This window comes from Mus caroli, chromosome 10 (assembly GCF_900094665.2).
Source record: "Mus caroli chromosome 10, CAROLI_EIJ_v1.1, whole genome shotgun sequence".
Classification (NCBI taxonomy): domain Eukaryota; kingdom Metazoa; phylum Chordata; class Mammalia; order Rodentia; family Muridae; genus Mus; species Mus caroli.
The window spans coordinates 94,028,026-94,040,026 of NC_034579.1; the positions used below are offsets into that span (position 1 = coordinate 94,028,026).

Here is a 12,001-nt window from a genome sequence, read left to right on the forward strand (position 1 = left end):
ATTTACATATTTTGATCTTATTCTTCCCTTTCCCCAAGTCCTTCCATATCCTCTCCTCCTCCCTACCTACCCAACTCTTAAACTCTTTTAAAATGGTGTTTGTATGACAAGCCTTAAACTGCCTGGTGTTTCTGAAGCAGACTGAAAATTTACAGTGGAGTACTTGTTTGTTGGTTCCTTTAAACCTTCAAGTGAAAAAGAATTACTTATAGTTGGAAGACTGAATTCTTTGCTTCTGACTTTAAGATGGCTCAGCAGTCTGCAGGGGGACGTGACACTCGGTTTTTACGTGAGGAAATTCGCCAACTTGAGAAGCAGTTGGAACAAAAAGATAGAGAATTAGAGGAGATGGAAAAAGAATTGGATAAAGAAAAGAAGGTTAATGAACAAGTAAGACCCGTTTTTCTCTAAGAATCTTAATATTTAAGATAATCCTACACCATTAATCTTACTTCTGTAGTTACCTTTGGAAGCGGTTCTTGGTTATATGTTCTACTTGAGGAACAGTGTGCACCCAGGTAAGTTTTGTAGCAGTGTTCATTTTGTAGTCACATTTGAAATACATAATGGAATTGACTACCTACTTCTAATGGTACACTGGAAAATAATTCTTTAATTTTGAGGCATGTTTATTGAGGACATTAGAATTACATAAAATTAACTTTGGTCGTAACATTGGTATGAAGAAGTGAATTCCACATTTTAAATAAACAAGTAATTTTTCTACTACCTGACTTATTTTGGTGAGTTATATATGAATTAATGAATTTTGATGTGGTAGAATTAGAAAATGTAAATACATGGCTCATATACTTTTCACCCTTAACCAATCACTATTACAGCACAACCAGAACTTTGCTGTGTGGTACAAAGTTTCTAGTTCTAAGACGGTCAGGTGTAACATAAGGATGATGTGATCCTTTACGGGTGCATCTGGATATAAGACCATATTGATCTGTGCTGTGGAGGCATATTTAAATCAGTCTGGATATCCAGAATGTAATCCATAAACAGTCTGGAAGTACAAGAGAGTATGGCAGTAGAAATTAAAATGTATACATCGTCAAGGAATAGAATGCTCTGGAGAGAAGGCATATCATTTACTAAGACTAGAGGTAGGAAATATTCAAGAATTATAATTACTCATCTGATTATAATGTAGGTAAAACGGAGTTTCACCATCTGTCAGGTACTTTGTCTGCATTAACTCGTCATTCCTTATTTAATGTGTACCATATGGGAGACAGGAGTCACTTCTGACATGGGGAAAGTGAAGAAATGTAGGGATACAGAGAGTGAGGAAGTGCGCAGTGTTGCAGCTAATAAATGATTGAATACTGACAGTCCCACTCAAGAATGTGCTCTCACTCGTTCTCCTGTCCTTCCTTCCCAGCTTTGATACTCATGAGCCTCTGGTAAAGGCCGCAGCCTAAAGGATCTTTCTAAAGAAACAAGAGAGCTGAGCGCAAGGCTAGGTCAATTCAATGCTTTTAAAGCTTACCTTGCTTTGTGGAGAGCAGACTGAAGAGGGTCAAAATTAGTAAGGAAACACTTGTATTGGTTCCGACAGGTGCTGATGGTGGCCTAGATAAGGGAATAACTGCTGGGATGACTAGACATGCTTGAGGGAAAGAGTGACTGGGCTGGTGAATGACTGAGGCTGGAGAGCAGAGGAGAGCCTGCCTGTCTGTGGTATGCATGTGGCTAGGTACAATGGTGCTCTTTGGAACACCGCGTTGTGTTCAGGTTTAACATTATTGTTTCAGTTTTGTCCAGTTGACCTTGAGGTTCTTGTAATATTTAAATCTCATATACATAGTAGACACCAGACTGATCATGGTCTTTAGTATAGATATTAATGAAGCCAGAACCTTGACTGTAAGATTTACCACTGAAAAAGTTGAATAAAATAATGGAATAGGTGCACGAAAGAAAGCTATCAAGAGTGAAGCTAAAGGAAAACAGTGGAGTAACACTGAGTGCTTGAGTATTGAATTTTCACCTTTCCAATTTAGAATACGATTGGACAGATAGTACCAGATAATAATTGTCACATTAATCATCATCAAACTTGTAAAATTTTCATTTGCATTGAATGTTATAAGGTCTCTTGAAATGTTTTTTCTTGGAAAATAATAAATAGTCTTATATTTTATAAAGACTTGTCAGAAAAAAACAATAAATATTTATATTCTCATGGTTATCCATCAATTGAGATTTCTATCATATCATTGTACACATGATTCTTTATCTCTCATTTTTCTTTTGTTGAACCATTTGAGACTTAATTTTAGACATAATAATACTTTATACTTAAATAGGTCTAAAAATGTGAATATTCCCTTATACAACCAAAATAGACTTATGATGTTCAGGAAATGAAATATTGATTCAGTGGTATTCTAGTCTATAATCAGATTTTCTCTACTGACCTAATAGTATATTTTATTTCCTACCTGCTGCCCCCCCGTGTCTAAAGAACCATTCTATGCCTCCTTATAGATGGCTTTAAGTTTTTTGCATACTATTGTGATTGGATCTTTTGCTTGAGTAAGGCAGAAAACAGAAAGGTAAAAGACCATTAAAAGGATGTTATATAGAGAATAGATAATAAAGAAAAGCTATCATATTGGTTATATTTTTTCTGTCCAAAAGAAAACAGAAACTGCTGCAAATGAACTGTTGTAGGTGAAGAAAACAGCACTTAGTACTGTTTGCTGGTCTGTTTGCTGAGTATCATGTTAAGGACGTTATGCACATCATATTTCTCATGTCAACAAGAGACATGAAAACAATTGAAGGGATGGTAAATGGATTTTTTGTACTTATGTAAGAATTGATACTCAAAGGATATATAAACTTAGGCCAACCTGATTTCTGATTTCAGCTTGTTTCAGTCATTTCTATACTCCTCCCTCCCCCTTTTGTAGGTATTTCAGTTTATAAAGAGGAAAGAGTGATTTCTCCTTGGCATAAAGTGATTTCTCCTTCAGCAGTTTTTAGGAAATTGGGCAATATAACTTTGAGATTGTTGTCTTCTTTAGCCTCTAGTTTGCTTTGGTCTATAGATTATTTTTCCTTTAACGCTGAGTCTTTCCTTCTGTCCTTTCTTAAGTCCTTAGTTTAAACTTGAGTTTTATTTGTGTTCTAGTGTGATATGAAGCTTTACTAGTCCTTAGTAGTTAAATGGTCTCTCTTGGAAAGGAATAAGAATTTAAAGTAAAAAAAGCTAAATGTGGAACTTAGATTGCATTATTTTTGAGTTTTATCTTTTTTTTTTTATTTTTTTACTGTTTTAGTTGGCTCTTCGAAATGAGGAGGCAGAAAATGAAAACAGCAAATTAAGAAGAGAGGTTAGTAAAGACTTTCAGTTTTGGGGTGGTTCAACAAAGTCTTCCTTGTTTAAAATGTTTACCTACAATGCTATTTTAGCCAGAATCTCATCTTCTGTGTAACTGATGATAGTCATACTGGCTCATTTTATGAGGGCTTTGTCTCAGGGAGTTACAGAGTCAACCAAAATGCGAGGCCATTAGGTAGTTCTTCCCTGCCTTGGAACCGTGTGGGGCGAGCTTGTTTTCTGTTCCATGACCGTCTTGCTAACAGCGAACTGGGCATTTGAGGAGATTTCTTTTCTTATGACGTTTTGTCCGGCATTGTCATAGTTTTGTTTCTCATGAAGTCTTATACTACAATTTGTGTATATGTGCTAAATCATAACTTTCTGTCTTGTAACAGAAATGTTTTAATTCACATTTAATATGATCACATCATTTCCCCCATTCCTGTTCTTTTTCTGACCGCCACCTCCTGTGTCCTCTTCTTTTAATTGTTTTATCTAAATTTCTTTTTAACCTAGTTAGAATTTTCTTCCTTTTGGTTCATACTTAATATTTTTCCTTTTCTTTCACTATTTTAAATAATGCATTCAGTTGTTCTAAAATGTTCTTTATTCTTACTTTCTTTAACACATACATGTTGGTTTTAATTATGTGTTGCCTTTCTCATCTCTAATTATTCTTTTCCTGTCCTTTTGAAGAACAAACGTCTAAAGAAAAAGGTGAGGCCGTAAGGGTAGTTAAACCCTGGGAACTTAGAGAGCTGCTCTGGGATCAGCAGCTAAGGGATAGAGTTTTGTCATTCTCAGTAGTATTGTCCTGTTGGCTCGTTTTTGGCTCTGGATAGAGGTTTAATGCTGACTGCTGTGTTTGCTCTAAACTCAGAATGAGCAGCTTCGGCAGGACATTATTGACTACCAGAAACAAATAGATTCTCAGAAAGAATCACTTCTATCAAGGAGAGGAGAAGACAGTGACTACCGATCACAGTTGTCTAAAAAGAACTATGAACTTGTTCAATATCTGGACGAAATACAGGTAAAATGAGTAAGTCAGTTCAGAGGCATGGTTTTACAAATTTATTACCAGGCTGGGGTAAATCTAACATTTATTGCTTGTTGTGACTTTTGAGTATGTATTTGCTATTGTGTCCATTAACTTATTTTGTGTATGTATAATGCTGCCTGTCCATGTGTGTATGCACATGGGTGCCTGCATGTGTGCTGAGTCAGGGGTAACCTCTGGTATTTGTTACCAGCTTCTGCCTTATGTGAGGTAGGATCCCTTTGTGGTTCACTACTCTGTAGTCTGGGCCATCGAGCTCACAGATTCCATGGATTCACCTCTTTTCTCTCTCAGTAGGAGCACTGAGAATAAACATGCAAACTGCAGCGTCTGGCTTTATGTGCATTCACATGTTTATGCTGCAAGTATTTTATTCACAAAAACATCTCTCTGCCTCCACATGTACTATTAAAACACAAAATAAGTTGTGCCTTTGAATTTTCAATTATCTATTTACACTGCATTTCTCTGTCTTGGGCACCAAGAACAATTGAGATGCCAAAGACAATTTTCTTGACATTTAATTTCATTTAACTGGCCAATGCCATGTTAATCCTAATGGTCTATCAAGAATCATTTTTTTCCTCTGGAGGACCCTATGGCTCTATTTAATTGTAGTTTAGTATAAATTTCAGTTTCTTGTAAGGCTTTTTTAAAGTAATAATATATTTAACATTTTTAGACCTTAACAGAGGCTAATGAGAAAATTGAAGTTCAGAACCAAGAAATGAGGAAAAACCTGGAAGAGTCTGTACAGGAGATGGAGAAGATGACTGATGAGTACAACAGGATGAAAGCGCTTGTGCATCAAACGGATACTGTTATGGACCAGATCAAGAAAGAGAATGAGCACTATCGCCTTCAAGTAAGCGCACCGTTGAAACCAACGGTGGCTGAGTTCTCACCAGCCTCAGTGATTGCTGTGTATTTGAAACTAGACAGACTTTAATGTTCTAGGATGTTGCTTTTGTTGCTTGTCTTAATACAGGAATGTGTTGCCATCCTGACATACTTGTCCAAAAGGGCTCTTCACGTGCACCTGTGGTCCTGGCCATTTGGGGAAAATGAATGATGCTCAAGGGAGTGTAGACAGGAGTGCTGAGAATAGTTTCAGGGATTTGAAGGTTTTTAAAAACCCAGTGGCTATAACATTTAATTTTCTTTCTTTCTTTCTTTCTTTCTTTCTTTCTTTCTTTCTTTCTTTCTTTCTTTCTTTCTTTTTTTCTTTCTTTCTTTCTTTCTTTCTTTTTGGTTTTTCAAGACAGGGTTTCTCTGTATAGCCCTGGCTGTCCTGGAACTCACTTTGTAGACCAGGCTGGCCTCGAACTCAGAAATCCGCCTGACTCTGCCTCCCATGTGCTGGGATTAAAGGCGTGCGCCACCAACACCTGACTTAATTTTATTTCTTCAAACACTGAAAATATATCAAAGATCAATATATTATTTATTATTTACATAGGGCAACTTGTTTGAAAAGTACACTAATGTTTAAAAATGTGGTTCTCTAGTAATAATTATTGAATAGTTTCTTGAGTAGCGCTTATCTAAAATGCACGGGATTATAAATGTCCAGAGTGTGACTTATGTTTATTTTTCATTTTTTAATTTTTTTAGACTTTTGGGAGGTTTTTAGGTTTTGGAAGTAATGCAGGATAGATATATACATGAGCACTTTTGGGGATACCTTTAATAGCTAAACACTAGACTCGTATGCTTCATGTGGCCCTGATATGTAAACCATCAATACAGTATTTTTATGCCTGTATTTTGACTAAAACACAGCAAATTAAATGTGATATGTAATTTTCCACTTGTGGCAACATAAAAAGTGTCCAATTTGAGAGCATTTCAGATTTTAAAGTTTTATTTAATATTATACAGCCATTACGTGTCACCTTTAAGAATAAGACTATGTTAGTAATGAATATTGTAATATGTAATATACACATGTAATATAATGCACCTGTAAACATATCTTTGTGCATATTTCAGTATGCACATGCAATCACATGAACTTGCCCTGCTTTGAACCATTTTATGAGCTGATTGTTACTCTTAGGTGCGAGAGCTCACGGATCTTCTGCAGGCGAAGGATGAAGAGGACGATCCAGTCATGATGGCTGTGAATGCAAAAGTGGAAGAGTGGAAGGTGCTGTGCCACAGGATGAGACCCTTCTCATTTTGTATTTTGATTTGACTTTGATTTTGATTCTTAAGGAATTGCATCAGACAATAGCATGTTGATTTTTAAGAAGTTCATTATATATCCTGGGTATAAAAGCTCTAAGACTTCTGTATGTGCTCCTTGAGCTTGTTTATTTATTAGACAAGCACTTTCCAGGCAAGAGGAATCAGGAATGGCCTCGGGGAAAAGATTTATCAATATCATGTGGAAAGCCTTTTCAGAACACTCCATTTCTTTGTCTAACTTCCCTTTTCCACCCTAAGTCCAGAGCTGTACCCCGTCAGAGACTAGGGTTAGGATGGTTAGAAGCTATTTGTGAGTGAACTGAGATGACTGAATTAGTAATCCTACTGTAAAAGCTGGCCCTTCTAGCATCTCCACCTCTGGCCATGCCCAATGAACCCTTATTGGCAGTTAGGAACTGTTTATTATCTGGGAAGCTCAGCAATGGGACGAAGCTGCATTCATCCCGCAGGGGTCAGATAATCTGTAGACCTCTAGAAAGTAACTGTTTTAGCTGTCCCGTTCTAGCCACGCAACTGCTGTTCCAACTTGGAAAGGGTAGTGCACAGACAATCCATGAGTGGATAAGCATGGCTGCCTTACAGGGCCTTAAGAAACAAGCTAGGCCAGGCTTGCTTTCAACCATAGAGTATAGTTTCTAACCTTTGGAAAAAACCCAGTTCCAATCACATTTTAATATTTAATTTTTGTACATATAATGAATGAGTACCCTGTTGTATGACACTTAGGAGGTTTCCAGTTTTTCTTTTGAAGGCAGTATTTTAATGAGAAGTTATATATGTGTGTATACACACACACACACACACACATAGACACAAACACATTATAAATGCACACTGAAAAAAATTAAAAAGAATTTTATTTTTGTATTCTTTTAAATGTGCCAAAGTTATTTATACTTTTCTATGAGTTATGAGTGGTTTGTTAATTTACATTTTTTATAACAGATCTTTTTTTTTTTTTTTAGTTAATTTTGTCTTCTAAAGATGATGAAATCATTGAATATCAGCAAATGTTACAGAGTCTGAGAGGGAAACTTAAAAACGCCCAACTTGATGTAGACAAAAGTAACATTATGGCTCTGAAACAGGTAAAACCTTCTCCTTCTCATCCTTCGCAAGGATGGTAATATCAGGAAATGATGCTACAGTCCCAGCTGTCTTAGCTGCTTATCTATGGGCCTCGTCGGCTTCCATTACTGTGTGTGTAACAAACTTTGAAATTTCTCATGCATATCTCATGGGGGAGGCAAAGCTAGAAGTAAGTTTAGAGAGAGTGTAACACTTTAGAATTATTTTGCCTTTTCATATTATTATTTATTGTCAGTTTGGAGTTACTTAGTATCTATTCAAAAGCTGTAGCTTTTAAAATACCTTGCTTCTTATTAATGTTTATTATTGTGTATCTTATGCCTAAACTACTAAGTGAACTAAGTGTGCTTATATTGTGAGTGTGCTACTTAAAAGTTGTTTTTAGCAGAACAAACTCATTCAGAAAACCCCTCTCACTTGTCTTGTATGTGTTCTTTCAGTGAAGTGCTAAGATAGACATTATTTGAGAAGGAGGGCAGTGATGAGGACCTTGTTTCTCAGTGGGGTGTAGAAGGCACAGAAGCCTGACTGGACGGAAAGAAAGAACACAGCAAACAAACAGAGAGAGTACCAAAGAGAAGGTTCAATGGGTGACTAGCAAAAACACCGTATCAGGAGTTATAAAAGCCATGGACACTAAGGAGTTCTAGAATAAAATTTTCCATCTTTAAATATTCACATGAGAACAGTTGTGTAGCTGTTTGAGGAATACATAAGAAACTTACTTTCCTGGGTCTGGTAGGTGGCCAAGTGGGTAAAGACACTTAATGTCCTTCCTGACAACCTTAGTTCAGTCTCTGGAACCCACAAGGTAAAAGAAGTTGTCACCTGATCCCATACCTCTTCCTACACATGGACACACAAATAAATAAATGTAATAAAAAAATGTTTAAAAGAAACAGTTTGTCTACCAGGAAGTGTGTTCTCTTATTTATTATAAAAATGTATGTTCATATTAATGAATATTTGCTATTTCAAAATATTTTGTAGGGCATCCAGGAGCGAGACAGTCAAATTAAGATGCTCACTGAACAAGTAGAACAGTATACGAAAGAAATGGAAAAAAATACGTTTATTATTGAAGATTTGAAAAGTGAACTCCATAAAGACAAAGGTATCTTAGTATTTTATAAGTAAATGGCTTACGTATATCATTGTGTTTCAAACGAGTTTTTACATTTCAAATGATATTCTCCTTTCCAGTTACCCCTTCACAATCCCTCCATCTCATCCTCCCTCCCTCTCCCCTTTGCCTCTATGAGGGTCCTCCACCTACTCACCCACTCCTGCCTCTGAATCCGAGGGAAAGAGGAACTGGAGAGAAGAAACAGAAAATCTTTTCTGCAATAGGGTAGTAAAAAAAAAAAAAAAAAAAAAAACTAGGTAGTAGCCTGAGGAGAAAGAGAGGTTAAAAATGTTTTTTTAAAGTTCAGAAGAAATAACAAATTCTTGTAGATTAATGGAAAGAATCCATTGGTGAAACAGAGGAGAAAGAGATGTCTGAAGGTATGGGCTGGCAATACATCTAGCTGAAAATCTATTTTACTGTTAATAGTGGTTGAAAGAAATGTTGATTATTATCATCATTAAATATTTTCTGTCACAGAGATGCATCCTCTGTAAAGTGGGCTTTTACAACCCCCCCTTTTTTTTATAACCCATATCCTTCTAGCTAAAGTAACTGTAATCAACTCTACTTTTTAGTTGATCTTCTTTTTTTTTTTTGGTTCAAATGACTTTAGTAAAAGCTGCAGTGCCCACACTCCCCAGTTGCCATTAGTTAGTTTTCTTAATAAAACCAAACAGTGAGTTGGTCTTACAGTGAGTAGACACACCTAAGAAGCTTTTGTGCCTTACTGATGCTTCAGCCCCTTTTTTGGGAACAGCAGATTCATAAAAAGGAGAACTCAATTCAGTTCCTTCATGATTTCTTTTTTCACACTGTAGGTACTTCAAACATTTATCAGCAGACTCATTATATGAAAATTCACTCAAAAGTACAAATTTTAGAAGAGAAAACAAAAGAGGCCGAGAGAACAGCTGAGCTGGCTGAGGCTGATGCCAGGGAGAAGGACAAAGAATTGGTTGAGGCTCTGAAGAGATTAAAAGATTATGAATCTGTAAGTATTTTTATCTTGTCAGTTAGAGAGCTTACTTACAGTTATCCATGACACCAAACTGGCTCTGTGGCTCTTACTGTGTTCCATGGAGAAAACATTCCAGAGCACAGCATCTTAAACTAGTCAAACTTCACAGCATTCGATTTATGTCAAGAAAAGTGTTTCCAAATCTTTTTTTCCTTTTTAAAAAAAGTTTATTTTATTATTTTTTAAGTTTGAGATTATTACATCATTTTTCTCTTCTCTTTCTTTCCTCCAAACCATCCACACTCACATAACCCTCCTCACTCTTATTGCTTCCTTCTTCCTTAATTATTGTTTCTTATATATGTAATGTATATATGTACATGTATGATATATATATATGTTAGATATGTTCATAAATATAATGAACTCAGGATGTATATGTTAGAATACATTTTATTTGTTGGAGGCAGTTGTGTTCTCAGAGGCTTACTGCCTTCTAACCTATGCCTAGTCCTGGAAGTTTTTAGCCCCTGTACAATCTTTTCTAGGCCTAGAATGTTTTCTGCCTTTGAGACTTTACTGTTGAATAAGGTCACCTCCCTAGCTCTTTCTGATCTCTCAACTGAGCTGTTCTGGCTCAAATTCCTCTCCAAGCTAACTGATTCAATCTGGCTTCTCTCTTGTCCTCTGAATTTTTGCTCTGCTTGGCCTCAAACTAACTTTGGCAATATCTAATGTGGTTACATCTCATTTTCTGGCTTGTTCTGTCTTCATCCATGTCTGGCTTATTATCTCTCTGTAACCTGTCTCAGTACTATTGTCCCAGTAAAAACTGCCTCATCTCTGTCTTTGTGCTATTGTCTCTTACGATGCATCTCTTTCCTCTCTCTTCTCCTGAGAGTTGGGCATATCTATTCTGTAAACTCCATCTCCGATTTATCACTTTGTCAGCCACACAGGTAGACATCACTTCCAAACATGGGTGCTTCCTTCTACAAATAACCTTTCCCTTCATTGTTTGGAATTAAAGTTATTGTACTAAGTGTGTGTCTGTATTCTAGCCAGAGGGATTAAAGGTATCTGCTAATGGCTGAGCCACAGCACAACTAGAAACAGTTTTTTTCAGTAAATAACACAATCTCGGGGCTCACAGTGTGATCATATATCCTGTTACATGTAGAATTACTTGTATGTATTTATTGGGTATTGGATACCCAAATGTTCTTTTTCACTGGAGAAGGCTATTTTTTTCTGCTCACTTGGTGAATTGCTCTGTGTGTAGTTCTTTGTGTAGGCTGAGGTACTGTGGGCTCTTACTGCAAAGGGAAAGAGCATTACCTTATGTGTAGGTAAAAGGACAAGTGTTCACATTGTTGGGGGGATTATGCTGCTTTAGTAGAATAGTACCTGTGGGCCTACAGTAACGGTGACTGAACTAGCACTGAGTAGTTTCCCTTCCATTATGGTGTCCTGCTGGTCAGTGAGGTCCTGAGCAGCAGAGGTTGGTAGGGTGAATTGCATTCCACCTTTTCAAGCTTGCATGGTGCCTTCTGGTACCTTCAAAGCTAGTCCTCAGGGAAGAAGAGGCTTAAAAAATGAGTTCCAACTTGAAGTCTCTAGGTCTTGCTTCTGAAATGCATTGTGTCTTCAGTCATTGGGACTTACTCTCTACCTCTGAGGGTCAATCAGGGGCAATAGCAATAAGCTGTTTGTTTTCAGAGTGTTTTAGACAACCTTGGCTAGCAACTCAAAAAAAGACAACTCATGTCTGGTATTGGGTTTTTGTTACATGGTCTTTGGCTCTTGGTGGGATTGTTGTCAGTGTAGGTGAGAAAAGTTTATTTAAGCCTTATGTGTATTTATACATAGAATTAGATTTGGTATAGGGTTGTTTGTATTTTCATATAAATAGTCAATCATGTGATTCTTTATGGCTTTTCAGACAGCATTATTGCTTTTTACCCTCCCTACTCTTCCTCCTGTCTTTACTTCCCCATTAAGCCTTTTGATGAAGTGTTTTGTTCAGACATGCAGCTCAGGTGAGGTATCAGGATTGTATCTTTGTATCTCTGTGCTTTGTGCCCGAATGGGAGATATGACTGTGACTACCTTGATGAACTTGTGATGGGGATGGCTTTGGTACCTACAATATCTGTATCAACCGAATGAATCTACTTGGACTTTTCATATCTTTTTTTTTTTTTTTTTTTT

At 36.7% G+C, this 12,001-nt stretch overlaps 1 protein-coding gene across 1 annotated transcript in view; it reads left to right on the forward strand.

The window, feature by feature from the left end:
- The window catches only part of Cep290 (centrosomal protein 290), an 82,740-nt gene that overhangs the window by 4,833 nt on the left and 65,906 nt on the right, over positions 1 to 12,001 (forward strand). Inside the window, exons 6-13 of the mRNA XM_021173991.2 lie at positions 247 to 390; positions 3,300 to 3,353; positions 4,224 to 4,376; positions 5,086 to 5,268; positions 6,463 to 6,552; positions 7,580 to 7,702; positions 8,694 to 8,817; positions 9,651 to 9,823. Of these exons, the coding sequence (XP_021029650.1) occupies positions 247 to 390; positions 3,300 to 3,353; positions 4,224 to 4,376; positions 5,086 to 5,268; positions 6,463 to 6,552; positions 7,580 to 7,702; positions 8,694 to 8,817; positions 9,651 to 9,823 (1,044 nt within the window). The remainder of the gene's footprint in view (positions 1 to 246; positions 391 to 3,299; positions 3,354 to 4,223; positions 4,377 to 5,085; positions 5,269 to 6,462; positions 6,553 to 7,579; positions 7,703 to 8,693; positions 8,818 to 9,650; positions 9,824 to 12,001) is intronic.